Source organism: Podarcis muralis, chromosome 1 (assembly GCF_964188315.1).
Source record: "Podarcis muralis chromosome 1, rPodMur119.hap1.1, whole genome shotgun sequence".
Lineage (NCBI taxonomy): Eukaryota > Metazoa > Chordata > Lepidosauria > Squamata > Lacertidae > Podarcis > Podarcis muralis.
Genome location: NC_135655.1, coordinates 23772825 through 23800559, shown reverse-complemented (window position 1 = coordinate 23800559; position 27735 = coordinate 23772825). Strand labels below are relative to the sequence as shown.

The 27735-nt window shown below is 42.3% G+C and overlaps 1 protein-coding gene across 2 annotated transcripts; it reads left to right on the top strand.

Moving 5' to 3' along the window:
- Positions 1-129: 129 nt before the first annotated feature.
- TDP1 (tyrosyl-DNA phosphodiesterase 1) lies at positions 130-26670 on the top strand. 2 transcript variants are annotated; one of them, XM_028717814.2, is made up of 15 exons: positions 131-1255; positions 2366-2409; positions 3187-3242; positions 4448-4544; positions 5240-5274; positions 9191-9283; positions 11170-11340; positions 11661-11739; positions 14054-14239; positions 14676-14724; positions 15704-15770; positions 16500-16607; positions 16759-16861; positions 17357-17465; positions 26190-26670. In XM_028717814.2, the coding sequence occupies exons 1-15, from the start codon at positions 718-720 to the stop codon at positions 26261-26263; spliced, it is 1809 nt and encodes a 602-aa protein (XP_028573647.2). In that variant the 5' UTR covers positions 131-717; the 3' UTR covers positions 26264-26670. The 2 variants fall into 2 exon arrangements, with proteins under 2 accessions (XP_077780965.1, XP_028573647.2); XM_077924839.1 differs by lacking the exons at positions 17357-17465; positions 26190-26670 and having other exon boundaries at positions 130-1255; positions 16504-16607; positions 16759-16811.
- Positions 26671-27735: the final 1065 nt, after the last annotated feature.

The following is a 27735-nucleotide window of genomic DNA, read 5'->3' as shown; positions in this document are numbered from 1 at the left end:
GGCGGGAAAGCCGCTATTGTCCCCACCCACTCTCTCTCCCTCCTGGGCCGAGGGAATCGTCTGATTGGGTGAGGCGTCTGTCATATGGTTTCGAGGCGGGCGGTTACTCTCCCGGAACCGGAAGCTCGTTCTATAATAGGGCCGCCCGTGGCGGTTCTGGTTCCTCCACGCTGCGCTGAACGCGCTTGGCTCAAAAGCCCCGGTTGCTTTTGAGGAGCTTCTTTCCCTGTTTCTTTGCTTCCTGAGGGAATGGCGGCCTCCGCAAAGGGGTAGTTCTGCAGGGCTCCTGCCAGGACACCGTCCGCTTTCGGTTGCAAGAAGCGACCCAAACTCTTCCTCTGCCGTGTTTCTTATGTCAGCCGCTCTGAAAATAAAATAAAAAAATAGGCATTTGAGTTTAGCCCTTTTTTAGCCGCCCAGTAGGTGAACGTGCCAGCTTCACCCGGGGCAGCCCTTTAAAAAAGGTATTTTTGAAAGGTCACCCGTGGCTAACTGGCCCTTTAAGGTATAGGAAGAAAAAGCAGGTTCCGACCTGGAGGCTCACTGGTCTGAAGGGAAGAGAGTGTGGGCTGTGGAGGAGAACGTGTGAAAAAGCGAAAACAACGGAAAAGGTGAAAGGGGTTGTGATGAGGAGGTGGGCATAGTAACCCCTGAGCTCCTCCTAGTTATCACCTCTGCTCCCCACCCCACCCACCCTGATCCTCCTGGCACAATATCATGTCTCAGGGAAGTGAGCATGGGAAATGGACAGTGTCTAGTAGCGATGATGAGAGTGCAGGGGAACAAACGAACAGCCAGATGCCGTCCACCTCTTTGCTGCAGCAAACTGGGCAAGCGAAGGGTCCCCGTTACCCTTGCTCAGAGGCCAGGAAAGCTGCTCACAAAAGAAAAGCATCTCCCCTGGAACATAGCGATGGGAGCTTTCCGCAGGAAGTGGCCCCGGCTCAGAAACAGAAGCCCTCTCAAGAAGGTTTAGGTTGGTGCCTTTCTAGTAGTGATGATGATGATGAAGACGATCCGAAAGAGCGAAGGGGGAAAGGAGGTGCAGCAGCTGGAGTCGGGCAGGAAGAACATTGTGCTCCTAAGGGGATCCTATCAAACCATAAACTTCCACCAAGCTACGAAACGACAGAGCCATCTGACAGAGTACAAGATGCTTGGGATCTATTAAATGGACGAAACCCTTTCAGATTCTTCCTCACTAAAGTCAAAGGAATTAAGGCAAAGTACAATTCTGGATCCCTACACATAAAAGGTAAGTAATGGCATGCTGGAATGGGGATAAATGCATACACATTTTGGGTGTTAGCTTTTTCTAAGAGATGGTATAAATGCTACTGCAGATGGTATATAGAGGCATTGCAGTGTAATGTGTGAAACAAATGAAAGATTGCAGTGGTCAGAAAACTAGCTTGGGGTTCACACACATGCACACCACTTGATTTACTTATCTTTGCTGACTAGCAGTGGTTTCAGTTGAAAAGCATAGCATTTTAGGTGATATTAAACAGTGGGTGGCGCTGTGGTCTAAAGCACTGAGCCTAGGGCTTGCTGATCAGAAGATCATGTTGACCAGCTGTACGCTGGCTTCCTCGGCCAATAAAGCGAGATGAGCGCCGCAACCCCAGAGTCGTCCGTGACTGGACCTAACGGTCAGGGGTCCCTTTACCTTTAAAGCTCTAGCAGGTATTTTTATTCAATAAAGTCTCTGACCAAAGACTCCTGAATAAGCTTAGTAGTTTGGTGATAAGAGGACATGTCCTCTTAGGAATCACTAACTGGTTACAGAAGAGGACGGAGATAATAAATTGACAGTTCTCATAATGGAGGGATCTGTGAAACGGGATCACCTGAGTATTAGTATTGGGATCTCTGCTTTTAACTTTGTTCATGAATGTCCTGTAGCTGGGGGTGATCCTGAGGTTGCCTGGTTTTCTGACAACACCAAATGATTCAGAATGGTAAGAATAGAAAGGTATGGTGAAAAGCTCTGAAAAGCATCTCTTCAAAATATGTGACCAGAGATTAAAATGACACTTACACCCAGTAGGGTCTAAATGACAAATGTAAGTGGGATGTAAAATGGCAAATGTAAGTGTCCCATTGTAAGTGGGACAAAAAATCCTAACTCCGCATAAACACTTAGGTCCTGAACGTATGGGATAGTGGTAGAATTTGATGAATATGTTGACACAGTGTGCAGCTTGTTAAAGAACAAATAGTTTACACTTTTGTGAGGTAGGCTTGTTTTCAGTTACATGTCTCAACCCTGAATTTCACTTATGGTTAATGTTGTTAAAACAAATTTGCTGATGTTTATTTCAGTAGAAATGCTTATTTACAAAACTTTAAATTTTTATGGCAGATATTTTGTCTCCCCTCTTTGGGACTCTTGTATCTTCTGCTCAGGTAACTTTATACATTCATGTTGCTATTTTAAAACATAATGCAGTTCCCTTACCCATAGGATTTGCAAGGGCATTTAAAGGAGTTTTCTGAAGATGCACATAACTTTTTGGTCAGCTCGTTTGCCCATTTGGGGGGGGGGGGAATCAAACCCCATCTCAGGAAATACCATTATTAGAACCAACTAAAATGTCAAAAAGCATCAAGCAAGTTTTTCAGAGGAATGGGTGTAGTGAACTTTAAAGCTTGTTGACTTTAGTGACATTTTAACTGGTCCTAATAAAGGTTTCACACCATCATAGCTTTCTGCTGAACATGATTTGTCTTAATATTTGGGAACAGGTTTCAATTTTTATTTTCCTCTTTGCACTTTTTTATGCATTTAGTTCGATAATTTTTTGCTGTGTTGGATTGATAATTTTGCTAATGCTGCATATGCCTTGAAAATAAATGAGATAGCCTATATTCATACATTGTGTGGCAGATGAAACCTAATTAATGTGCAGCAGTAAAAACCTTACTTAAGCATGTCCTGCATTTTAAAGGTGCTAGTTACATGGGTAAGCATTTTCTTGCTTAGCGTGTATAATGACTCCTATACTTAGGAAATAAAAATCTCCCTAAACCAACTTCCCCAACCTTGAGTCTCCACAAGTTGAGCTACAACATCTGGGGAATCCAAGGTGGGACGAGGCTGCTCTAAACTTTCAGTAAGTGTTACTATGGGGAAAGGTAGCACACAGGTTCTAACTATTCCTTCTTTTTCTCTTCATGACAAAGTTTAACTATTGTATAGATGTGGAGTGGCTTGTCAAACAGTATCCAAAGGAATTCAGGTATGCTTCTTTGAGAGGAGCTCCCTCTTGTAGTGCTTTTCTTCTTCTTCACATTACTGTATTTATTTATTTATTAATTACATTTACATACCGCCCTTCATCCAAAGGTCTCAGGGCAGTTGACAAGATGATGAACTTTTCTTAAGGTTCAATTGAATCAACATAAAAATGGTCTAGGTTACATACTTCTTGTGAGATTAAATTTATTGCAATGATGTGATGTTGGTTTTTAGATATTTCATCTCCATAAATTTATCAGTGATGAGTAATGGAGTCTCCATGTTCAGAGGCAATATACCACTGAATATAAGTTGTTGGGGAATAATAGTGGGGTATTGTCTTCATTATTTTTTTGGACTGACTCTGCAAGCCTTTAACGTTCTTAACTGCAGCATTGTTTTATGTCTGGAACAGTGCAAACTGGGCTGTCTTGCAACCATGGTTTGCATATCTGTTTCAAACTTGTTGTGAGGGCCATCTGGTTCTAACCATGGTTTACAGGGACATAATGTGTTCCCCTGGTTAAAGTATTTACAGTGGTACCTTGGGATGCAAACGGGATCCGTTCTGGAGCCCCATTCACATCCAGAAACAAACGTAACTAGCAACAGCACGTCTACGCACGCATGCGTCACTTTTCAACGCTTCTGCGCATGCATGTGACGTTATTTTGAGCGTCTGCGCATGCGCGAGTGGCGAAAGATGGAAGTAACGCGCTCCATTACTTCCGGGTTGCCATGGAGCGCAACTCGGACGCGCTCAACATGAAGCACATTCAACCCGAGGTATGACTGTATTTCATAAAATTTATGTACCACTTGATGCAAAGAAAACCTCAAAGAAGACCATGAAAGTGAGTGAAGGAAGATGCATGAGGGAACCTGTAGGAAGGGAGGGTGAGGGAGTCCACATTACACTCCCGATCATTCAGTCACATTGACTGATGTGGGAAAGGGATGTAGCTCCATGCTAGAGCATTTGCTTTACATGCAGATGGTCCCAGATTCAATCCCTGATGCTCCTTGTTGGGCTGGGGATGTCCCTTGTAAGAAAACACTTTTTTGAAAATCCTGAGAGGCATTTCCAATTGGAGTTGACAATACATACTTCCAGCATAATTAAACAGCTTATAGCCAGTAGCTCAGCTGGAGGTTTGTGTGGTTTATCACCAGTGAGTTGTCTAATGAAGTTTCCTTTGCTCTAAGGGACAAGCCTTTATTAATAATCCATGGGGAGAAGCGAGAATCCAAGGCTGCACTACATGAAGAGGCACATCCTTATAAAAATGTTCGCTTATGCCAGGTAATTATTTTTATCTTGCCTGCATATTGACAAAAGATATGTCTCTTCTGTAGCCTTACTCCACCTGGTGCCCTCAAGGTGTTTTGAACTACAGCTTCTTTCAGTCCTAGTCAGCATGACCAAAGGTTCGTATCTGAAGAAGTGTGCATGCACACGAAAGCTCATACCAAGAACTAACTTAGTTGGTCTTTAAGGTGCTACTGGAAGGAATTTTTTTTGTTTTGACAAAGGTTGGAGATTATGGGAGCTGCTGTTCAAAACATCTGGAGGGCACCTGGTTGGGGGTGGCTGTTTATCCTCAGTCCATTAATAGTTTTCTGTAAGGAGGACTATATTTATGGGAATGTTACTTACCAATCGGGAAATATTTTTATTTGATCAGAGTTCTCCATTTCCCTGTGCCTCGTATACCTCTCTTGAGTCTTCTATATGCAGTCTAAGATACTTGAAGCTGTAATAGAACAATTGGCAATAGAGAACAGCATGCAAAATCTGTAGATTGACTTTTAGGATTTGAAGATTGCATGTATAGTATTGGGTGAGACGGCTATAGTGTAATATGTGTTGAGTCCACCAGGGAGCAGTAAGCCAAAGCAAAATAGAAAACTGGTCCTAAATCATTATAGGCAGTACTGCATAACGTTAAGAGTTTCTGTACCGGAAAAGACTTTTTAAAAATTGCATTTTTATTTCAGGCAAAGTTGGATATTGCTTTTGGAACACACCACACGTAAGTAATCTGTATTATATTGGGGAAAGCCAGTTATGGTAATAACTAAGGAACTATTTCCTTAGAGAGTAAGAGGGAGGTACAAATGATTTTAAATAGATAAACACTAATAATTAATCTCAGTATAATAGGAAAAGTTCTGACTGTTTACAGCTTGGGATGTATTTGTGCTCAAAGCAAGAGGATGATTGACTCAACTTATTCTAGTGACAGTCTCCCATGCCTCATGGAGTGCTGCTCCAGAGGGCCCCCACCTTTGGGGAAGTTGCCTGCAGCTGGAAGGGAAGAGCTGAAAAGCCCCTGTGTACTTGCAGCACACAATGTGTAGCCTTTAGATTTGTTCAGGTAATGAAAGAAGGTAAGCAAAAGTCTTGAAAAGGAAGTGCCCCATTGCAATTGCACCTTGATTCTGTTAAGTACCTTAAATCAGCCTTGCAAATAGGTGCACAGAAGTTACTAGCTAGGGTTGTCAGTTTTATAGGCTTTTCCTGATCTTGTGCCTTTAACATGCAGAACCTTATTAGCAGGTGAAGCTTTCTATATGGGGGGGGGCAGGATAAAGTGTTGGGGAAATATTCACCTGCTTCATTTCTGCATATCAGTGAGGTAAGGGAGGGGACCATTAACCATATTGCTGGCCCACAGCTGTCACTGCCTAACAACTCCTCTGGCTGCCTGTTACAATTAAGTGGCTATTTAAAAGCCTGTGCATTGTCTATATAGCCTTTTGTGTTAAATTGTGTTTTCTGTGTGCAGCATTGTAACAGCACAAAGAGTGGTCCTGATCCTTCTAACACGGATATGATGCTAAGAAGTGGCCTACGTGGAGCCAATGTTGGTGTAGTGGTTAAGAGTGGTAGTCTCTTAATCTTCTTTGAAGTCTCTCAGCCCCACTCACCTCACAGAGTGTTTGTTATGGGGGAGGAAGAGAAAGGAGAATGTTAGCCACTTTGATATTCCTGAAGAGGAATGAAAGGCGGGATATCAAATCCAAACTCTTCTTCTTCTACGTGTTGCCGTGTGGATGTTGCCACAAATTCTGGTTGCAAATTCTCCCCCCTTCCTTGCCGTAACATCTAGGAACACTTGCCATGTGAGGCAGCAGCATGAATACATGACTTTCCCTGCCCTTAGGCTACATTATTGGCTGTTCCTTGGGGGGGGGGTCACAACATGATTACAGTGCTACCTCGGGTTACATACGCTTCAGGTTACAGACTCCACTAACCCAGAAATAGTACCTCAGCTTAAGAACTTTGCTTCAGGATGAGAACAGAAATCGTGCTCCGACAGCAGGAGGCCCCATTAGCTAAAGTGGTGCTTCAGGTTAAGAACAGTTTCAGGTTAAGAACAGACCTCCGGAACGATTTAAGTACTTAATCTGAGGTACCACTGTATATACTTGCATTGCTGCACAATTAGAAAACTAGAACAGTTTACCACAGCATATCAATTTCATCAAATAAAAATTTGTGTTGTTCAGCCCACCCATCCCTTCAAACCAGGTAAAACACCAGCACCCCCCTAAAAAAAATTCACACCAAAGTAGCACCCACCAGAAAGAGGCAACCCACCCATGAGTGTATTTAACAGCATCCTCACTTTGTTCAGAAGTAGTATTTCAATAGTCTTTCAGACCTTGATTGTTTGCTGTACACTATAGCACACAGTTTGTTCAATTTATGAGTAAGCTATTGTTGTTTTTCAACTTCATGTGTTCATATCATTAGCAATGATGGAATGAGTCAGCATTATGAGCTAGGCATATTTTTTGCCATTTTCCTTCCTAAGTACCAGTTTCTAAGGCAACCTGGCTCTTTGAGGGGAATAAGCCAAGGCAACACATGGCATGCTTTCTGTTTAGCATTCTACTATAATTTACTTAATGAAAGTTTTGAAACAAAGGACACAGAAAATATGGTAGTTACAACAACAGGAAAGGACAATGGTGGATCTAATTAAGAATATTTCCTTTTTAAATAATAAAAGACAATGTGAGTAGATTTTTTGAGAAGGATAGGTAATTGGCTTTTTAATATAAAATTTGGGTTGGGAAGGCCTTGTGACTATTGTCCTACTGAGCAAAAAAAGATAGTCAGTGCTTTTTACTAAGGGTGGCTGCCAAGAATATATCCCTCTCTTTACAGCCTGCTGCAGCCAAACACTCTTTCATGGCAGTTAATTAGGTTATCATTGGCTAGTAGTCATAATGACTCCAGGTTAAGGCACAGGATGCTTCTGAATACTAGTTGTTGGGCGGGGACAACAGTGGGAGAGGACTGTTGTCCTGCTTGTATACACCTTGCTGGTATCTGGTTGGTCATTGGAATACCGGGTGCCTTCCTAGTTTGGCATTCTTATTCTTTCACATGGAAGTGCTGGCTGCTGTTGTGTCCTCAGCAGTCACAAGGGCCAGAAAAGTTGCAAAAATAAAACCCATGTGCGGCGTTTGCCCTCCTAGGTGTGTGACATCATACTGGGTTCATAAGGAAAGGGTTAACTAATTGTAAAATGACTAACCTATAGGAACCCAAGGAGAGGAGTTAGAGTTGTTAAGAAGTCAGTCTGGAGTCAGAGAAGAGAGAGGGAGGATAAGTCTGCGGGTTGGGCTAGTCTGATGTGAGAGTGTGAGAGAATCTGTTAAGAGGAGTCAGTCAAACAGTTGAGATAATCAGTCAAAAGGTATAGGCCGGTAAAGAAACGAAGGTTAAGAAACTGACAAGAAAATTATCTGAGAAACTATAAACTTGTTAATGCTTATAAAATAAACTTATTTGGTCTAATTTTAACAACTGTCTGGACTCAGTGTGTACCCGAGAGTAACGGGTTGGTGGCAGCAGGAAAGCGAGCACAGTGGTGGCACAGGGATCAATAGACCGTCAAACGTCTGGGGACCCTGTGTGATCACCACACCATGCTTCCTACTTTCCCCGAAGAGAATAAAATGCTATTGTTCTGCACTTCTACTATTCTAGTCATCTAGTCTATTTGTTTTCAGGGAATGGATAGCTGTCTGTCTGTAGGTCTGACTGTCCAAGAGATGTTACAGCTGATACATGAACAGCTGCTGGTATAAATTACTTCATTGCCAGATTTAGGGTGCTGCAGGTGGTTCCCCAGCACAGGGAGCTGCGCTGAGGGATCACTAAATAGTGCGCTTGAGAGAATGAAAGGCGAGGGCACTTTTAACATACTCTGTTCCAAAAAGAATCGTTGTGTAAAAAATAAATGGGAGGGTAAATTTTGTTCTCTCTTAGGCACCATATTATGAACGTCTGCCCCTGACTTCATCCTAGCGATGTGGCCTGGGCACCTACAATAAAAACTGTATTTGTTAGTATCCACATGTTATGAATGTGCACCTTAGGATACCATGCAGTTTCACCCAAAACTTGATGTATATCCCCTTCCTAGACAGATAGTCCATCTGCTAGCTGTGCCTTGCTTTTATTGTTTGATCTTGTCTAATTCAGTGCTCACTCTCTAAATGCCTGTTCAGAACTTCCTGCTCTTTACCAGACTCTAATGGAAAGAATTAGAGTTGACTGTCAGCAGCACCATGTGTTAAACAGCACGGTGGACACAATAGAGCTCTAAGAACTCTGTATCTGAAATGCCACGGGTCTGAGCAAAAGTCCTCCTTAATCATTCTTGCCCCATTCTTCTTAGGGAAAATGACCAAGGCAGTTTCAGTTCCATACTGTTTGAGATGTATACTTGAGTGTTACCGCCGGATTGAAGAAATATTTTAACAGCCATAAAGTCAATGTCCTCGTAAACATATTTATAGCTATAATATAAAGTATTATATCTGAAGACACCCTGAAAGCGCTGAAGTTGCGTTTGCGCGTTTGAGCCCTCTTTCATTTTTGCTGTATTTAGTGCTCCCCGTAATACTTATAACACTTTTGTATAGGAAAATGATGTTGTTACATTACGAAGAAGGGCTTCGCGTGGTGATACATACATCCAACCTTATTGATGATGATTGGTACCAGAAAACACAAGGGTAAGAAAGTTATTATAATATAATAATAATTTATTATTTGTACCCCGCCCAACTGGCTAGGTTTTCCCAGCCACTCTGGGCGGCTTCCAACAGAGACTAAAAATACATTAAAACATCAGTCCTTAAAAACTTCCCTAAAGGACTCTTGACTTCCATAGCAACTGTTAGAATATTATATTATTATTATTATTATTATTATTACTACTACTACTACTACTACTACTGCGGGAGGCGGTGGAAGACAGGAGTGCCTGGCGTGCTCTGGTCCATGGGGTCACGAAGAGTCGGACACGACTAAACGACTAAACAACAACTACTACTTATTAGCTTTATCTACCGCCCTTCATCGTGAGATCTTTTGGCAGCTCACAGAATAAAATAGTATGCTGTATGACTGTCATTTGTATCATTGGGTTTTTGAAAACCTTGTATATTGCATGTGTTTAATGTATATACGTCCAGGATTCTCAGAGGTTATGCACAACCACTCACTGTTTAGGAAGGCATTTAATATTGTGGTTTGTGGCTACATGGCATATATTATTTCCTCTTTAATGGTCTCTGGGCTGCCTTATTTCCCAGAGGATCCATTGTTGGCTTGCCTCAAATGCCTTCCTATAAAACCCAGTGGCAAACTTCCAGTCCAGACAATGGTACAGCTAATAAGCCCCATTCCTTATCCAATGTAGAATCTAAAACAAGACAATAAAGTCACACAGGATGAAGTATTTCAAAATAATGAATTGTAGATTTATTATCACCTTATCTGTATTTTGGTTGTAGATGGTATGATGGCCAGAACAATAAGTGAAAGTATGATTGATTACTGCATGATTTCTAAAGTAGAGATTTCAGCTATTACAGGGAATTGTCAATCTTGGACTGTTTCATATTTATAAATATAAATAGAGGACCCCTAGTTAGTTTATTGCTCCAATAACTTAAGTTCACCTTCAGACGATACTTGCTTGGGTCAGGCTGCTCAGAAGTCATAAAATGCAGTCTTTACTTTTTACAGAAAATATGATCCAGGTAAGTTTTATTCTTTATAAAACATACTTTTTCCCCTATTGTATTTTTAGCAGGTGGGTAGTAAAGTGATATTTGATGCTAAGTCAAATTTCTAGTTTCTTTCCTGATACAGAAATTATACTGATATTCTTGTGAGAAACAAAGAAAATGTGTCAGTGACATTGTGGATAGACTTAAGTGATACAAGAGCTCTTTTGTTTGTTTGTTGGCAATAGACAATGCAGCTCATATTGAAAAATTGTCTACGTAGCTAGGGAAGGTCCTGTCTCCTCAGTTGAACTATAAGATAACTATTGTTATTGGAGGTAAAAGTAGCATGTTACAAAGTTATCTACCACATAATGTTTTGCCTATTGCTACTTGCCTTTTTGCATCTGCTGCTAGGATATTCAAACAAAGGACATATTTAGGCAGTTTTCAAAGCTGGCTAAATTCCTCAGCTGTCCGGAGGAGATTTAGGGAGCATTGGGAAGGAGAGAAGTCCGGTTGCACAAATGAACAGCATTCTGTGCATGCAACAACGTAGCTGAATTTCACTTCATGATTTGAAACATTTTCCAGATAGTTAAGCTTGAATATTTCCTTTAAGGGCAGAATAAGTCAGTTCCCTGAGCTTTACTTTTGAAAGATGATGCACCACAATTGTAAAAAAGAGAGAAAAGAATGGAAACCTTTATTCTTTAAATTTGATAGAAATTAACTCTGCTCCATGAAAGCATTTTCTATAACACGTTAGGGCAAGATCCAGCATTAGTTGGCTATCACACTGAGTCTTTAACAAAACTATTTGTTGTTCTAAATGCAATATAATCATTTGGTGATACATCAGCCATTATTTTACTTCTGTCTTCCAGAATATGGCTAAGCCCTCTGTATCCAAAACTGCCACTTGGAGCTGCTGAGTCTGCTGGTGAATCTCGTACCAATTTTAAGTGTGACCTAATAAGCTATTTGAGGTCTTACGGTTCTCCTACTCTCAATGAATGGGTTGAAATAATCAAGCAGCATGATCTTTCAGAGACAAGGTACATAATCTGAGAGGGGTTACTTTTGCAACGAATTGCACTGAATTCTTATTCCTGGCTTGCTTTCCTTTTTTTTAGCATGTTGAGAAGGATAGAGGGAAGGGGTGCAGTGAGAATGGAGCAGTGATAAAATTAAGGTTCTAACTGAAAGCTGGTTGCATTTTTAAAAAATCGTTTTCTCTTTGCATGTTGGAACAATTTAACTAGGCAGTAGCATCTTTGAGAAGACTTAATGCCTGATAATAGCGCAATTTGGAAAAGCACTGTAACCTTTACCATAATTCGGCATGCTTTCATTTGTGTCTACATCTTTTGTGTAGAGTATATCTTCTTGGGTCAACTCCAGGTCGATACCAAGGCAGTGAAAAAGAGAAATGGGGTCATCTCAGACTTAGAAAGGTACTGGGTTTTTATTCCTATCCCTCTAAGGATGTATCATTGAAGCTCTTCTTTTTCAAGGCTTGCCTCCAGTAGTTCTTTGTTGACAGCGGAAACTGACAAGGAAAGAAAGGTGCACCTTCAGTTGGTGGCTCAGGGTAGTAGCATGTCTCTAACTTGCTACACAAATGTAAATGGAATATCTATAAAATACTCTGTGTTAGTGTTACTCTTCCAGTACGGAGAGTTAGAGCACAACAACAGGAAGCCGCCTTCTGTGCTGAACACTGAGGGAATTGTGCAGTTTGAGAAACTATCTTGATAACTGGGCTATTTGGTGGTACACATAATATAAGGCTTACATTCAGCAAAAAGAATTGTGGAGAAGACCAGAGAAGTGTGTGGTAAGAGAAGACCATACCTCTTGATATAGCATGGAGAATCTTTAGCTTTCTGGGTGCAATAGAGACATTGACCATAGTGAGGTACTGAGGCATAAGCTTTTGTGAGTTGAAATGTTCATGGTCCTATGTTCCATTGGTTTCTGAATTGTCATTGGTATTCTGATATGACACCCCCCCCCCAAAAAAAAAAAACCTTTGGGTCTGTGTAAAATGGCAGAAGAGGGCACTGTTGGTAGGTGATGGCACAAATCGTACTGGAGAAATTGGGAGCAGATTACACTTTTAACTAGATCCTGTGGGTTCATAAAACTAGGTGTCTTTTCCCCGCTTAGCCCAGTGTGTCCCCAAGTATATGTAGGAGGAGACTGAGAGGAGATACGATAGCCGTCTTCAAATATCTGAAGGCCTGTCACATGGAAGATGGGGAAAGTTTGTTTTCTCCTGCTCCAGAAAGGAGTACTCAAACTAGTGGTTTAAAGTTACAAGAAAGGAGATTCCGACTAAACATCAGGAAGAACTTTCTGACAGTAAGATAAGTTCAACAGTGGTCTCCTCAGGAGGTTGTAGATCCTTCATTGGAGGTTTTAAAGCAGAGGATGGATGGTTTAGTTGAGATTCCTGCATTGCAAGGGGTGGGACTAGATCAGGGGTCCCCAAACTAAGGTCCGCAGGCCGGATAAGGTCCGAGGGAATCGTTTATCCGGCCCGCTACCACCGCCCGCTCTTACCGGCACAGCTGCCCACTTCCGGGTTGGAGGAGCACCAGAAATAGCTTATGCGCAAGCGTTATTTGCACAAGCGTTATTTCCGGTGCACATCTGGGTTGGAGGAGGCCCGTGCACATGTGCACAAGCTATTTCCGGTGCTCCTCTAACCCGGAAGTGCGCCAGAAATAGCATGTGTGCATGCATATGGGCATGTGCTCCCCCACCCTCTGGCCCGCCACGCAATCGGCACTGGAGACACCAGCCCGAGGCGTGGTAAGTTTGCTGACCCCTGGACTAGATGATCCTTGGGGTCCTTTCCAACTCTGCAATTGTATGGTTCTTTGTACCTACCAGCTTACCAGACCATGCAATTGTGAGACTAATTCATGGAAGCTTATGCCAGGAGGCTCTTAATCTCAGGGTCGTGGGTTTGAGCCCCACATTGGGCAAACGATTCCTGCATTGCAGAGGGTTGGACTAGATGACCCTCGCAGTCCCTTCCAACTTTGATTCTGTGATTCCGTAAGGTACGCAAGGATTTGGCCATTTTTGCTGTTAACATAAAGGGACGCAGGTGGCGCTGTGGGTTAAAGCCTCAGCACCTAGGACTTGCCGATCGAAAGGTCGGCGGTTCGAATCCCTACGGCGGGGTGCGCGCCTGTCGTTTGGTCCCAGCGCCTGCCAACCTAGCAGTTCGAAAGCACCTTCGGGTGCAAGTAGATAAATAGGGACCGCTTACTAGCGGGAAGGTAAACGGTGTTCCGTGTGCTGTGCTGGCTCGCCAGATGCAGCTTGTCACGCTGGCCACGTGACCCGGAAGTGTCTGCGGACAGCACTGGCTCCCGGCCTATAGAGTGAGATGAGCGCACAACCCTAGAGTCTGGCAAGACTGGCCCGTACGGGCAGGGGTACCTTTACCTTTACCTTTACCTGCTGTTAACATAATAACATGACTTTCCTACTGTTTTTAAACAATGAGGGAACTCTGTCATGGTATTTTTTAGGGAGAAACGAAGCATTCAGCACAGATACCTATTATGAATCCATTGGTGGTAAAAGAGGGTTGGGTGAGATGCTGGCTGAGTAGCTAATCAGATTAATGACGTCCTTCATAATAAGCAATCCCTTTGTCATACTTCAGCTAATCAAGTGACTTTGTTCAGTACAACTTGAATTGCCAAAGGTGGTGATGTTTTGTTCTTGTATCCAATTTCTCCCCAACAGCTTTTGAAAGAGCATGCAACCCAGCTACCCGATCAGCATTCTTGGCCTGTAATAGGACAGTTCTCAAGCATTGGATCTTTGGGAGCTGATCATTCCAAATGGCTGTGTTCAGAATTTAGAGACAGTTTGATCTCTCTGGGAAACAACACAAAGACACTGACAAATCATGATGTTCCTGTTCACCTGGTATTGCTTACTTATTACTTACTGCTTTTTTAAAATAAATAAAAAAACCACACATTTTCCTTCAAAACTTCAGCTAGCGGGTAATCTTCCAAATCCTTTTGACGTTCTTAGAGTTAAATGCAGCAAAAGACTAATGCTTAAGCCTCATTGAACTCGATAGACTTTGTGCATTTAAAAATTCTCCTGAGTTAATGTATAACACCATACTCGTGTTGTATGCAAAAACTCACTGCTCACTTTTATTTTTTTTAAAAGATTTTGAATTCTGAGAGTCTTACTTATTTCTGCAGACCTTTTTCCAAGTAGGGCTGTGGCTTAAGCTGTTTGCTACCATGTTACTTGGCACGAATGGCTTAATTGTGCTTCAATAGAGTATAGCTGTCAACTCAGCTACAATTTATTATAGCTAACTAGTTATTACAATTTGTTACTTTAGGTTTACCCATCAGTGGACAACGTGAGACAGAGTTTAGAAGGTTATCCAGGTAAAAACATATGCCTTTGGGTGCAGTGCAGAAAGGGGGTATTATAAAGTTGGGGGGAAACAACAGAAGGAGTTTCTAGAAGTTTCATGGTACAGTGGTGCCCCGCAAGACGAATGCCTCGCAAGACGAAAAACTCGCTAGACGAAAGAGTTTTCCGTTTTTTGAGTCGTTCCGCAAGACGAATTTCCCTATGGGCTTGCTTCGCAAGACGAAACGTCTTGCGAGTTCTTGCGAGTTTCCTTTTTCTTAAAGCCGCTAAGTCGTTAAAAGCCGCTAAGCTGTTAATAGCCGCTAAGCCGTTAATAGCCGCTAAGCCGCTAATAGCCGTGATACGCAAGACGAAAAAACCGCAAGATGAAGAGACTCGCGGAACGGATTAATTTCGTCTTGCGAGGCACCACTGTATTTTAAAACTTCTTTTAAAAAACATTTTTCTCTATTCATTCTTTCAACCCTCATAATAGCTCCTGAGGCAGATCACCCTCGAAAGTTAATTATGTAATAAAATATAAAGAGCCTAAGAATATAAGAATAGAGGATCAAGACATTATGAAAAAGACTGAGTGGGAGGTGAGAATCAACACGAACCAAACGCCCATCAGAATAAAACTGTCTTGGCCTTGATATTTTCATAACTAAATACATTTTTCAAACATGAAAGACATATTGCATAGTTAATTTATGCTCTACTAATGTGAACTAGCAAGTTATTGCTGGCATTTTCCGTGGCACTTCCAATTGACTCTTCCATCTTGATGTTTATTTTATGTACTGCAGGTTCCATATCACATAATTGAAAATCTGCATATAGAGTATTCTTTAAAGAGGCTGGGGTGTAAATTGCTTTTTAAAATCCTACTAAATCTGTTTTTGTGTGCATGTATAGGGAAAATTTGTGAATAATTCATTATTCTATTGTGAGAAACCTTTTCAATGCCACACTTAACTATGAGTAATGGGTCTTTTCTTTCTCTCTAAGCTGGTGGTTCTCTTCCGTACAGTATACAAACAGCACAGAAACAGCTTTGGCTGCACTCTTACTTCCAGTAAGTAAAATTATCTCCTCGTGATTTAATGACATTTTGGGTTTGTTTGTTTTTTAAAAAGATCCGTTACATTTGCAGGAGAAATAGGCATACAAACAAGGAAATCAGAGAAGCCTTGGAAAGTTCATTTTTAAAACTCATTGGATTGTGATGTACATTCCTATATAACCTTTAAGCTTTCTCAGAAATTGAGGTGGCCTGATCCAGCGAATGTTATTTTATGTTTTGATTGCAAAAAAAGAAGAACATCAGTAGACAGTGATGAGCGGCAACAATGTGCTCTTACCTCTTTTGATTTTTTGTAAACATACATACATTCCTTGGTTTAAGTCAAGTGTAATTTGAATCCAGTGAATCTGTACATTGAAGGGTAAAAGGTTTAGTTAATTGTGACTGGGATCTAAGCGCATTGTGCCCATTGACAATTCTTGCATGTGAGAGTGCTGGTGGGGTGTTGATCATTATCTGGTCATATGCTCTAGGAATGGTTGCAGAATGCTGCTTTGCACAATACGCGTAATAAGGGCATAAACCATGTTTGAAGACTTTTCCTGTGCATACTGAAAATAGATGTGGGTAGCCACTTCAAACTTGGTACACGCTTATCTATAACATGGGGATTGGACTTTATTTGAAGCTTGGCAGAAACGCTTGGGAACGATGTGAATTTGAAAACATCTTAATTAAGGTTTAACTTAAAACTTCCCTTTTCATTTTTTAATACTTGAGCAAGTGGTCAGCAGAGACGTCAGGTCGTAGCCACGCAATGCCGCACATTAAGACTTATATGAGATCGTCTCCAGACTTCCAGAAGATTGCATGGTTTCTAGTTACAAGGCAAGTCTTTGACTTCTTTTGTATTTCCTCCAGAACAGCTGCTTTAATTATCATTTGGCCCCTCTGTCCTCTTTTAAGTAAAACAGGTAGCAATTTTGGTGTTTTTCTTTCTTTATTGTGAGTCTCAGAAATTGAGTTTTTCTCTCTCTAGTGCCAATCTTTCTAAGGCTGCTTGGGGAGTGTTTGAGAAAAATGGCACGCAGATGATGATCCGATCATATGAGCTAGGAGTCCTCTTCCTGCCATCAGAATTTGTGAGTTTATCTAATTCCATATAATTCTTCATTTAGTGAATGCAATCAAGTCTTTTTATGTATTCATAAATACATAAATACCATTATGACATCAGTTCATCAGGCAATGTGCATCTGTATCACAGTTCCAAAAAGTTGTGAAACTGCCCTTTTGAGGTCTTGCGCAGTTTGGAACAAGACATTTACAAAGCTAATAAAATGTCTGTTTCTTTAGTTTGGGTCAGCTATTTAACATCTAGCCAAGTTCTAATCGGAGTAGACCCATTTAAATGAATGGACCTAAGTTACTCAGGCCCTTTAATTTCAATGTGTCTACTCCCAGTATGACTAACGCTGGATACAGGACTATATGTTGTAGCTGCTAACCAGGGAAGAAGGAAATGTAAGAATATATGTTTGCAAGCCTCATGGATATTTTCTGATGAAAGGAAGTGAAGTGATGGATTGAATGTAACATCACTTCTCTCTGTGTGTGTGTGTGTGCACTTTTCACAGGGCTTGGATGCAGGCTACTTCCAAGTTAAGGAAAACATGTTTTCTGATGAGCCGGTGTTAGCGTTTCCTGTACCTTATGATCTGCCCCCAGAGAAGTATGAAAGCAAAGGTAAGATGTCCTCCTCAAATGTAGGGGAAAAGGACAGGTATCACACTTGAGCAAAAGACCTTTTTATTCTTTGACACTTGGCGGGGGAATAACTATAATTGTTGATGGGAGCTAAGGGAGATGATATCTAGAAAGTGAGACTAACCCAGGGGTCTGCAACCTTTAAGACAAAAAGAGCCACTTGGACCCGTTTCCGAAGAAAAAACAACAACTGGGAGCCGCAAAACCATTGCGACATTTAAAACAAATATATCTCCGGAGCCGCGATCTGACAGCGGGCGGGAAGGTGACGTCGGGACTGTGCGTGACTAACGCACGCACCACCCCCATGTGATGTCACAGCCAGTACAGCGCCCGCCACAGTGAGGAGTGTCGGGGCGCACAATGCGCCTCCTCCCCTCGCTAGTATCCGCCCCGGAGCCGCGGCAAAGATGTAAAAGAGCCACATGCGGCTCCGGAGCCGCGGGTTGCAGACCCCTGGACTAACCCAAAAGAGACCAATGGAAGTAATTTTTAAAGTATCAGAATTGTCTGGCTCTTAAACGCCACTCATCAAAAGAACTAGATCCTCCACATAAGACTAGCTGTGGCAACTAGTGCTTCACGTCTGGGGATGAGACTTAACAGCCAAGCTTTGGAAATCCTGCTTGGCTCTAAAACCCTCAAGTAGGTCATTATGGATCTGCCCAAGTGTTGTTACAATAATGGGCTGAGTTTGGAAGAAGAATGGGACACAAGTAGCAATAAATAGAATAGCCTTTCAATCTTTGATAGGCTGGTCCTATGATTCCGTTTGTGCCAGGTAGCTTATTTGCCGAAATTGGGCTTTCAAAAATGTATGCTCTTCCCCTCCCTTGCATACCTGTGTGGGTGCCTTGCAAATTCATTTACAAGAATGTGACATTGGGCTTCCAGGTGGGTGTTTGTCTCTGATGTATCTATGAGGGGGTCTTAAAGGTAAAGGGACCCCTGACCGTTAGGTCCAGTCGCGAACGACTCTGGGGTTGCAGCGCTCATCTCACTTTATTGGCCGAGGGAGCCGGCGTACAGCTTCCAGGTCATGTGGCCAGCATGACCAAGCTGCTTCTGGCGAAGCAGAGCAGCGCTCGGAAACGCCTTTTACCTTCCCGTTTACCTATTTATCTACTTGCACTTTGACATGCTTTTGAACTGCTAGGTGGGCAGGAGCTGGGACCGAGCAATGGGAGCTCACCCCATCACAGGGATTCGAACCGCCGACCTTCTGATTAGCAAGTCCTAGGCTCTGTGGTTTAGACCACAGCGCCACCCGTGTCCTTAAGGGGACTTAAGAAAGCATAATACTTTCGTCCTTCCTGTATTTGTTTGCCTTGGCTTGCTGTTTGTACAAAATGTTACCTTTCCACTACGTCCCCTTCCATCATGTTATCTTATCAGAAAAATCCCACATGTGTCACCCGAGGTCTCTGGAATTGTGAAGAGAGAGAGTGCTGTTAGCAAGCTGTATTTCCTCGTTTGGACTTCTATATTCCTGATGGTGATATGATTAGCTGCAGCATCGATAGGGTTCTTTTCCTCCCATCGTGATGTGGTGTGACTGGGATCTTCACTGGCTCTAGAGTGCTTTCATTTATGCCTCCTCTTATTCAGGTGTAACATTTTGCTGGCACTAGTCCCAAGTGAGCATAGCATTTCAACCTCTTCCTGCTTCTTGCTCAGCTCTGCCTAGTTTCTGCTCTTCTGCTAGCAAATCCTGCTGTACAGAGAGAAATAAGACTTCTATACCTCCTGATGTGATCCTGAGATGCTGCTGTGATGGAATGTTGGGGTTTTTTTGGGCAAGTATAACTTCATGCTCCACCAGCCCAAAGGGAGAAAATGTGTGCAAGTCAAGGAAAGGATTGTACTGAAAGTTTTGTTCACTGTTGTCAGGCAGTTTACCTCTTTGGTCCACTGAGGCAGGCTGCCAACCTGGGTCCCATTTATTGAACAGTCTTGCTTATGGAGAACTCTGGATTCTTCATTTCCTGACTTTGATAGGAGCTGACTAGCCTCCGTTTTCTTCTTGGCAGTGAAAAACGTCGTAAATCCACAGGTTCAGAAATTGACCTGCTATATGACATTGTCTCTCTTTAAATCATTGCAAATTGCTGCATTTGCAGGAGACATAATTTCACGGCTTCCTATTATGTGCAGTTTGAGAGGCGTGTTTTATTCTGGCTGATACAATCAAAGGTTGCTTTGTTCATTGTGCAGTAGATTAATATACTTAAGATGAAATGCTATGTCTGTTTTACAAATGGGTATCATCACTTTGCGCAGAAGGAGCAAGAAAATGTGAAGCATTGTTGCTTTCCCTTCATTTTGAAGCTGGGCTTTTAGCATGTCTTTGTGTGCATTAGAATTCTGCTAGTGGGGTAGCTTTTCAAAGGTTGGTACATAGAATTGCAAAACCCCTGAGGGTCTCTGAGAGGATTCTTTTCAAGGAAAGGCTTTGAAATTGTCTTTTCCCTTCTTCTCCACCCTCCTCTGGTTTCCAGTAAGCAAAATCTTGCACAGCTGCCAAAGGGCTGCAAGATTTTATCCAGTGAAGTATCCCAAGAAACCTGAAGTGCTAAGTCCTAGCAGAGCACAATGTTTTCAATGTAAGGTGTTCCTGTTGACAGCCCTTTAGGAGACGTTGGGAAAGGTACCTAAGGAATGCTGCCTAAGTTAAGTTGACAACGCAGTTATGCAGCTCTATCAGTCTACATCCTGTGGAGAAGTATTATTGAAAGAAATCGGACAGGACTTTAAGCTGTAAACTCAGCTCTGCAAAATCTTCATTGTTTTCTTGTTGTGGGCCAGAGCTGTACAACTCAGGACTACCATGAAAAAAGCAAGCAGGGGATATACCAATATGTGGGGTCTCCCTTTGGAATGGTTAAATATATGTCTGCATACTTTGCTTCTTCCTCTGTGTCTTTTCCCTGCATATCTGTTACACCCTTTTGCTTCCTTTCCTGTGAAAGCATAGGGTTTGAAGTGTGACCCCGCTTTGTAAAGCTCTATGAATAACTAGTGGGAAGTCTAAAAGTGTTAAAAACAGCAACACAACTTTGAGGAAAAGTAGACCGAAATAAAGCCCTGCTATAGACCTGTTAGACAGGCCTAACTAAACACTAATTTTTCTAAGGTGCCATCTCACATTATAAATAAATGTTAATGGATTGTTTTAACATTTTCCAATTCAGTAACTTTGTCTAAATCTTCAGAGAAAGTTGTATTAGTCTTATTTTCTTGTATATTAAAATAAGGCCATTTTTCATTAGCAAATGAGAAGACCATAGAAGGCTATAGTTTGTACCGTAACTAGAATGAATGCAGTTTTCTAGCGCTGTTCTGCTGTACATATTGTACTGCTGCTGTATGTACCGCTGTGTAAGGTTTCCAAATTGCTTTGTCGTTACTATTTTTTGCAGCACACATTGCCTATTGTTACACAGTGTATCCAAGGTATTAATTGTTAGCAATGACCTTGGCATCACTCAGATACTGTAACATGGCTTGTATTGGACAGCTATTTAAAATTTTAAAAGATGATGCTGTTAAGGTGCTACACTCAATATGCCAGCAAATTTGGAAAACTCAGCAGTGGCCAGAAGATTGGAGAAGATCAGTCTACATCCCAGTCCCAAAGAAGGGCAGTGCCAAAGAATGCTCCAACTACCGCACAATTGCACTCATTTCACACGCTAGCAAGGTTATGCTTAAAATTCTACAAGGAAGGCTCAAGCAGTATGTGGATCGAGAACTCCCAGAAGTGCAAGCTGGATTTAGAAGAGGCAGAGGAACCAGAGACCAAATTGCAAACATGCGCTGGATTATGGAGAAAGCTAGAGAGTTCCAGAAAGACATCTACTTCTGCTTCATTGACTATGCAAAAGCCTTTGACTGTGTCGACCACAGCAAACTATGGCAAGTTCTTAAAGAAATGGGAGTGCCTGATCACCTCATCTGTCTCCTGAGAAATCTCTATGTGGGACAAGAAGCTACAGTTAGAACTGGATATGGAACAACTGATTGGTTCAAAATTGGGAAAGGAGTACGACAAGGCTGTATTTTGTCTCCCTGCTTATTTAATTTATATGCAGAATACATCATGCGAAAGGCTGGGCTGGATGAATCCCAAGCTGGAATTCAGATTGCCGGAAGAAATATCAACAACCTCAGATATGCAGATGACACAACCTTGATGGCAGAAAGTGAGGAGGAATTAAAGAACCTTTTAATGAGGGTGAAAGAGGAGAGCGCAAAATATGGTCTGAAGCTCAACATCAAAAAAACGAAGATCATGGCCACTGGTCCCATCACCTCCTGGCAAATAGAAGGGGAAGAAATGGAGGCAGTGAGAGATTTTACTTTCTTGGGCTCCATGATCACTGCAGATGGTAACAGCAGCCACGAAATTAAAAGACGCCTGCTTCTTGGGAGAAGGGCAATGACAGGCCTAGACAGCATCTTGAGAAGTAGAGACGTCACCTTGCCAACAAAGGTCCGTATAGTTAAAGCCATGGTTTTCTCAGTAGTGATGTATGGAAGTGAGAGCTGGACCATAAAGAAGGCTGATCGCCGAAGAATTGATGCTTTTGAATTATGGTGCTGGAGAAGACTCTTGAGAGTCCCATGGACTGCAAGAAGATCAAACTTATCCATTCTTAAGGAAATCAGCCCTGAGTGCTCACTGGAAGGACACATCGTGAAGCTGAGGCTCCAGTACTTTGGACACCTCATGAGAAGAGAAGACTCCCTGGAGAAGACACTGATGCTGGGAAAGATGGAGGGCACAAGGAGAAGGGGGCGACAGAGGATGAGATGGTTGGATAGTGTTTTCGAGGTTACCAGCATGAGTTTGACCAAACTGCGGGAAGTAGTGGAGGACAGAGGTGCCTGGTGTGCTCTGGTCCATGGGGTCACGAAGAGTCGGACACGACTAAACGACTAAACAACAACAATCAACCTCCTGAAGCTTCGCCAGAGGAAGAATCTTTGTGGCAAACAAACACCCTGCACAGTACATAGGCTTTGAGGAAGGCCTGCAATGGGGACCTTGCTAGTTATTTAGATGACATGCTCCTTCAGCCTCTGCTTGGTCATCTTTGTTTTTTAAACATTGGGCCGGGCCTCTGTTTGACTTCACCGATTTGTCTCTCTCCCTGCCTCGTAGTGGCTCTGTAGAAGACGAGTAGAAACACGGCAGGCATCCTTGGTTAGCAAAGCTGCACACACTTAAATAGATTCTATAAAGTCTGTAAAGATTCTGCATTATTGGGCGTTTTGTTTTGGGTTTCTCCAGTCTGTGTGTTGTGCCAACCACCAAAATGACATGCAGACTGCTGAGAGAATCGGAACTGCAAAATTGCACCGGAATAGAAGGGAAAGTGCCATAGCTGCAAATACACTGTAGAGACCTGTTTCCTTCTAGCTCAGCCACCTAAAAACCCCCCGCTGGATCCGGCCCATGGCCAGTCTAGTCCAGCATCCTGTTCTCACAGTGGCCAACTGGATGCCCGTGGAAAACCTGCAAGCAGGACCTGGGCACAAGAGGGCAACTGGTAGTCAGACGCATTTGCTGTCTCCAACTGTGGAGGCAGAGCATAGTCATAATGGCTAGGAGCCGTAGATAGGTTTATTCTCCATGAATTTGTTTAATGCCATTTTAAAGCCACCCAAATTGGTGTCAACCATTGCCTCCTGTGGGAGAGAGTTCCATAGTCCAACTATGCAACTGTGTGAAGACGTAGTCTCTCTTGTCGGTCCTGATTCTTTTAGCATTCAGCTTCATTGAATGTCCACGAGTTGTAGCATTACAGGAGAGGGAGAAAAGCGTTTCTCTGCCCACTTCCTCCCTGCCATACATAATTTCATAAACTCATATCATGTCACCTTTTCTCTAAACTAGGAAGTCCCAAATGCTGCAATTTTCCTCAGCCTTGATCATTTTGGCCCCTCTTTCTTCCCTTTCTACCTGGGTTTATTATTTATCCCATTTACTTTATTGATTTATTTCCTACCTTTCAAGGTAACACATTTCTGAGGAACCTTGCAAAACGAATAAAAACAATAGTATGGAGCAATTAAAAGTACATCTATCGTCAGAAAGCTTTTAAAATGTTATGTTAAAATGTTATGTGACAGCTTAGAGCACTAAGAGTTATTGATAGGAAGCCTGATGGAACCAAAAAGTCTTGGCAGTACTTCCAAAGACATCCCCTATGTAAAATTGAGAGTAAATTGGTAATTTCATGTAGAAATCCTAGTCAATTAAAAAAAAAATTCAAGGGAATGAATAGCAGTTGAAATCAAAACTGCACAAAATCAGTAAAACCAGAGGAGAAAACTGCAAAACAATTATATGAGCTACAATAAAAGCCTGTCTATATACTGTATATACTCGTGTATAAGCCAACCCTAGTATAAGCCGAGGCACCTAATTTTAGCACAAAAAACTGGGAAAGCTTATTGACTTGAGTATAATCCGGTTCACCACACCACAAACCTGGTGGTGGCAGCAGCAGCGGAGGAAGAACAAGCAGCCCAAAAGGGCTGCTTTCGGGCTGCTCATTCCTCCGCCAACAGTGGCAAAGGCGGCGGCGGAGGAACGAGCAGCCCAAAAGCCCAAGAGCAGCCACTTGTCCCTCTGCTGCTGCCTCTGCCGCTCACAAGAGCAGGCATAGGAGCCACAGCTGGGTGAGGCACAGTGCAGCGCCTCTCCCAACCGCGGCTGCTGTGCCTGCCCTTGTGAGAGGCGGGTGGCGGTGGCGGGACCAGCGGTGAGAAAGGGCTCCTTTCGGGCCGCTCGTCCTTCCGCTGCCGCCACCTGCCTCACTCGAGTATAAGATGAGGGGGCCTTTTTCAGCATTAGAAATGTGCTGAAAAAGTCTGCTTATACTTGAGTATATACGGTAGACATATTTTTTAAATAGTGTTGGTTATAAGTCCCTGCCCTTCTATGAAGCCCTCTGAGTTTCCTTGGTTAACCAACTTTACAGGATTATTGCGAGGAAGGGCTGGGTACAAATATATTTTTTAAAATCATAGTTGAGAAATCTGTGCACTTGTGGAAATTTCAGGTAATAATCTTGCTGCTGTTACATCAATCAAATTGTACCCTGGTATTCCTTCTGCTGTAATGTGTCATGCAGTTCTGACCTTTCTTTACAAATGAAATAATGTTCTCTGTTGTAGGGATATCGCAGAGTGGGGAGTGGGGTCCAGAGGGAGCACACTTCCCCACCAGCAGGCAGCCACGTCTGCCTGCACGCATGACCTTGGGGTGCAGGGAAAACCCTCCCCCCAGACAAGCCACAGCTGTCTGTACATCGTTCCACCTGTGTCTGACCTTTTGCTGTCTCAGCAGTCAGCAGTGTCCTGTCTGTAACTTTTTCCTTAGAGACCATTTGTCTCCATTCGTCATACACTGTGCAAGGGGGAAATGACGCTGTGGAACAGGTGCCAAAATAGCTTTGTACCACCCCACGATCTCGGGACGGAAGATGTGTAAAGGTCACAGCCCAAAATGTATCTGCCTGGCTTGCATACTTGTCTCAATAAAAGGAGGCTCCACAGGAATGGCAGCAGCTCGCTACAGCCCACCTGTGCGCAGCTCACATGATGATCAACACCTTTCTTGGGCCTTCGCTTCACTCTGTACCTGGTTTTACAAAACTATCCCAACCCCTGAACTTCCCTGCTCCTCCTTTTGAAGTGTAGAAGCATTCTTTGTGCATTCCAGTTTCTCCCCTATGCTGTAGGCTTGGTTTCAGGTAGGGTATTAATAGGGCTCTAAAAGTATCCCCCATTGTCTGAGTTCTGTAACAGTAAATGGATTTGGTAAGTATTGCTTAGGTGGATTGTGTCTTACAGCCCATTAACCATTTCTAGCATCTAAGATAAAGCTAAGCTGAAGATGAAATATTGCAGATTCTGACAAAGCAAATTGGCATATACATATTCAATATATTGATTAATGCTCCAGTTAGTGCCCTTGGCTATGCGCCCCAACATTAAACTTTGCTATAAGAAGGTGATGCTTCTTGGGACGAACTGCTTGTGTGTTTTGTTGTGTGGTTATAAAGATCAAAGCTTAATCATACCTCAAAGATTTCATCACCAAACTTGACACAAGGCTTCTCAAAGTAAGGGCGGTAGATTTCATTTCTGTTTGGATGATGGGCGCCATTCTGAATCACGATAGTGGACAAAAACTTCATTTTGGCGTGACTTTGTTTTTTGACATAGATTGTGTCTCCTCTTGAGACATCAATGCCAAACATGGCACAAGGGTTTGCAAGGTGGGAACAGTGGTCTTGTCTGGATGCCCGGGGCCATTTTGAATCAAGATGGCAGATGAAAACTTGACCTTGGATTGACTTCACCCAGAGTTTGGTGCGACGGGTTCAAACCTACAGATTGGACTGTCCATTTAAAAATCACAATATTTTTTGGTTTCTAAAAATAACTGGGCAGCGCTGGGCACTCCCCACTAATGACGCTATAAAGGTCAAAGCTAATCATACCTCAAACAAGTTTCTGAGTAGCAAAACCTCATTTCTAAAGGTTAATAGCTGGTGAAAAAATGAAGTGGCTGTGAAACATCTAACTCCTATCAAAATCTAGGAATGGAAGGTCTAATTTAATTATCTCAGTTGGCTCATCATGTTTTGTATCTGTGGTGTAAATCTGTCCATTTCTTCCTCGTTGCAGATCGCCCATGGATTTGGAATATTCCCTACACCAAAGCGCCTGATACACATGGAAATATGTGGGTCCCTAAATGAATAGCCCAAGTTCACCCAAGTTCACCACAGAATGAAACTTCAGCATCTTTAAATATGAGCCGATTCATATACCTGTGGGACTTGCTGGTTCTAATAACATGGACTTCTACACAGGATGTAAACTAACTTCTCTTTTTTGAAGAAGTACATTTTTTATAGATTGAAAACATTTTGAATAAAATAATGGGCATATAGATGAATATTGCTAGAGCTTATGATAATGCAGTGCTTTTAAAATTGAATTTATAAACATCATTGCTCTTTTTTTGAAATGACCATGTCAGTTGGGTCAGACTATCTTTGTACTGAGCCTGAATATTTTCAGCCCTGTTCCTTCTTTATCCTGGAAACAGTGGCCCTGATGAAGGAGAAATTTGTGCAGAATTGAAATAAAGTGAATAAAAGTTCTTGGTTTCTTCAGTCATCCAAGTATGAGCTTAGGCTTCTCCTATTTCCTGACACTCTGTCTTGTGCTCACAAATAGAGTTTATTCCCCCACAGATGCTATTCATTGTACAATGCTTTTCAGCCGAGGCATTGCATACATATTTTTTCTTTTTGCATATTTTTATAAGGATGAAATCTTGATAAAAGCATATGATGTAGATAAAGTAGTTTGTTGCTATGGCGGTAGTCTAAGATATTTTTGCTTCCTATTTCATCTTTAAAAGTAGAGAGCGATAACTAATTGTGTATGGGCAACATCTAGCCTACAGAATGACACCATCTCCTGTTCAGCGCCCACTCCTAAATAAGACCCACTGAACTAACCGGCAGTGACTTTTGTGTAAACATGTACAGAACCAAGCTCTTGTGCTGACAGATGTTGTATAATACTGTAGAAATAATAATCCATTGGTTTCTAAGCAATAACCGATCATTCACTATGAGATGAGATACTGAAGTGGACCCTGAGCTTCAGGTTTAACTGATGGTTTAAAAATATTGGGAAGCGAAATAGGAGTGGTTTTTGTAGCCCAAGTCTCATTGATTCCAATAGGGCTTAATTGGAAGCATGCATCTTGAGGATTGAAACAATAGGTTGGTTCAGTCTTAAACTGTGGTTTGGTTTTATGAGTGAGCCTTGAGGTTGCATGTAATTTTTGGGAAGCTGTTCATGCCTGGGAACAAGCCACAAAATTGTTCAGAGCTAATTTGCCGTTGGAAATGAAAACAAATTATGGTACCATCTCCATTCTGGCTCTAGTTAATTGGAGACAGAATGGCATAGTGTAGGCAAAGTGCAAATTTACTTCATCGAGAAAATTGTAGGGTTCTACTCTTAATAGCTCAAGTATATGGTGTTTACACCTAACAGTTTTTGTGAAGGCGGGTCTCTGCAGAAGAGCATAAAAAGTGGTGAATCAGGCCAAAGGCCTATCTAGTGCAACACTGTCTTTTCCTAACAGTCAAGCAGATGCTTACGGAAAGTCTAGAAGCAGGACATAGACAGTCAAATTTTGGGTACTCCT

What these genes read in the sequence shown, in the direction of transcription:
- TDP1 (XM_028717814.2), top strand. Translation starts at nt 718, where the DNA reads ATGTCTCAGGGAAGTGAGCATGGGAAATGGACAGTGTCTAGTAGCGAT. An exon ending in TGGATCCCTACACATAAAAG is followed by an intron (nt 1,256 to 2,365) that starts GTAAGTAATGGC and finishes TTTTTATGGCAG; the next exon opens with ATATTTTGTCTCCCCTCTTT. An exon ending in GCATGGTTTCTAGTTACAAG is followed by an intron (nt 16,608 to 16,758) that starts GCAAGTCTTTGA and finishes TTCTCTCTCTAG; the next exon opens with TGCCAATCTTTCTAAGGCTG.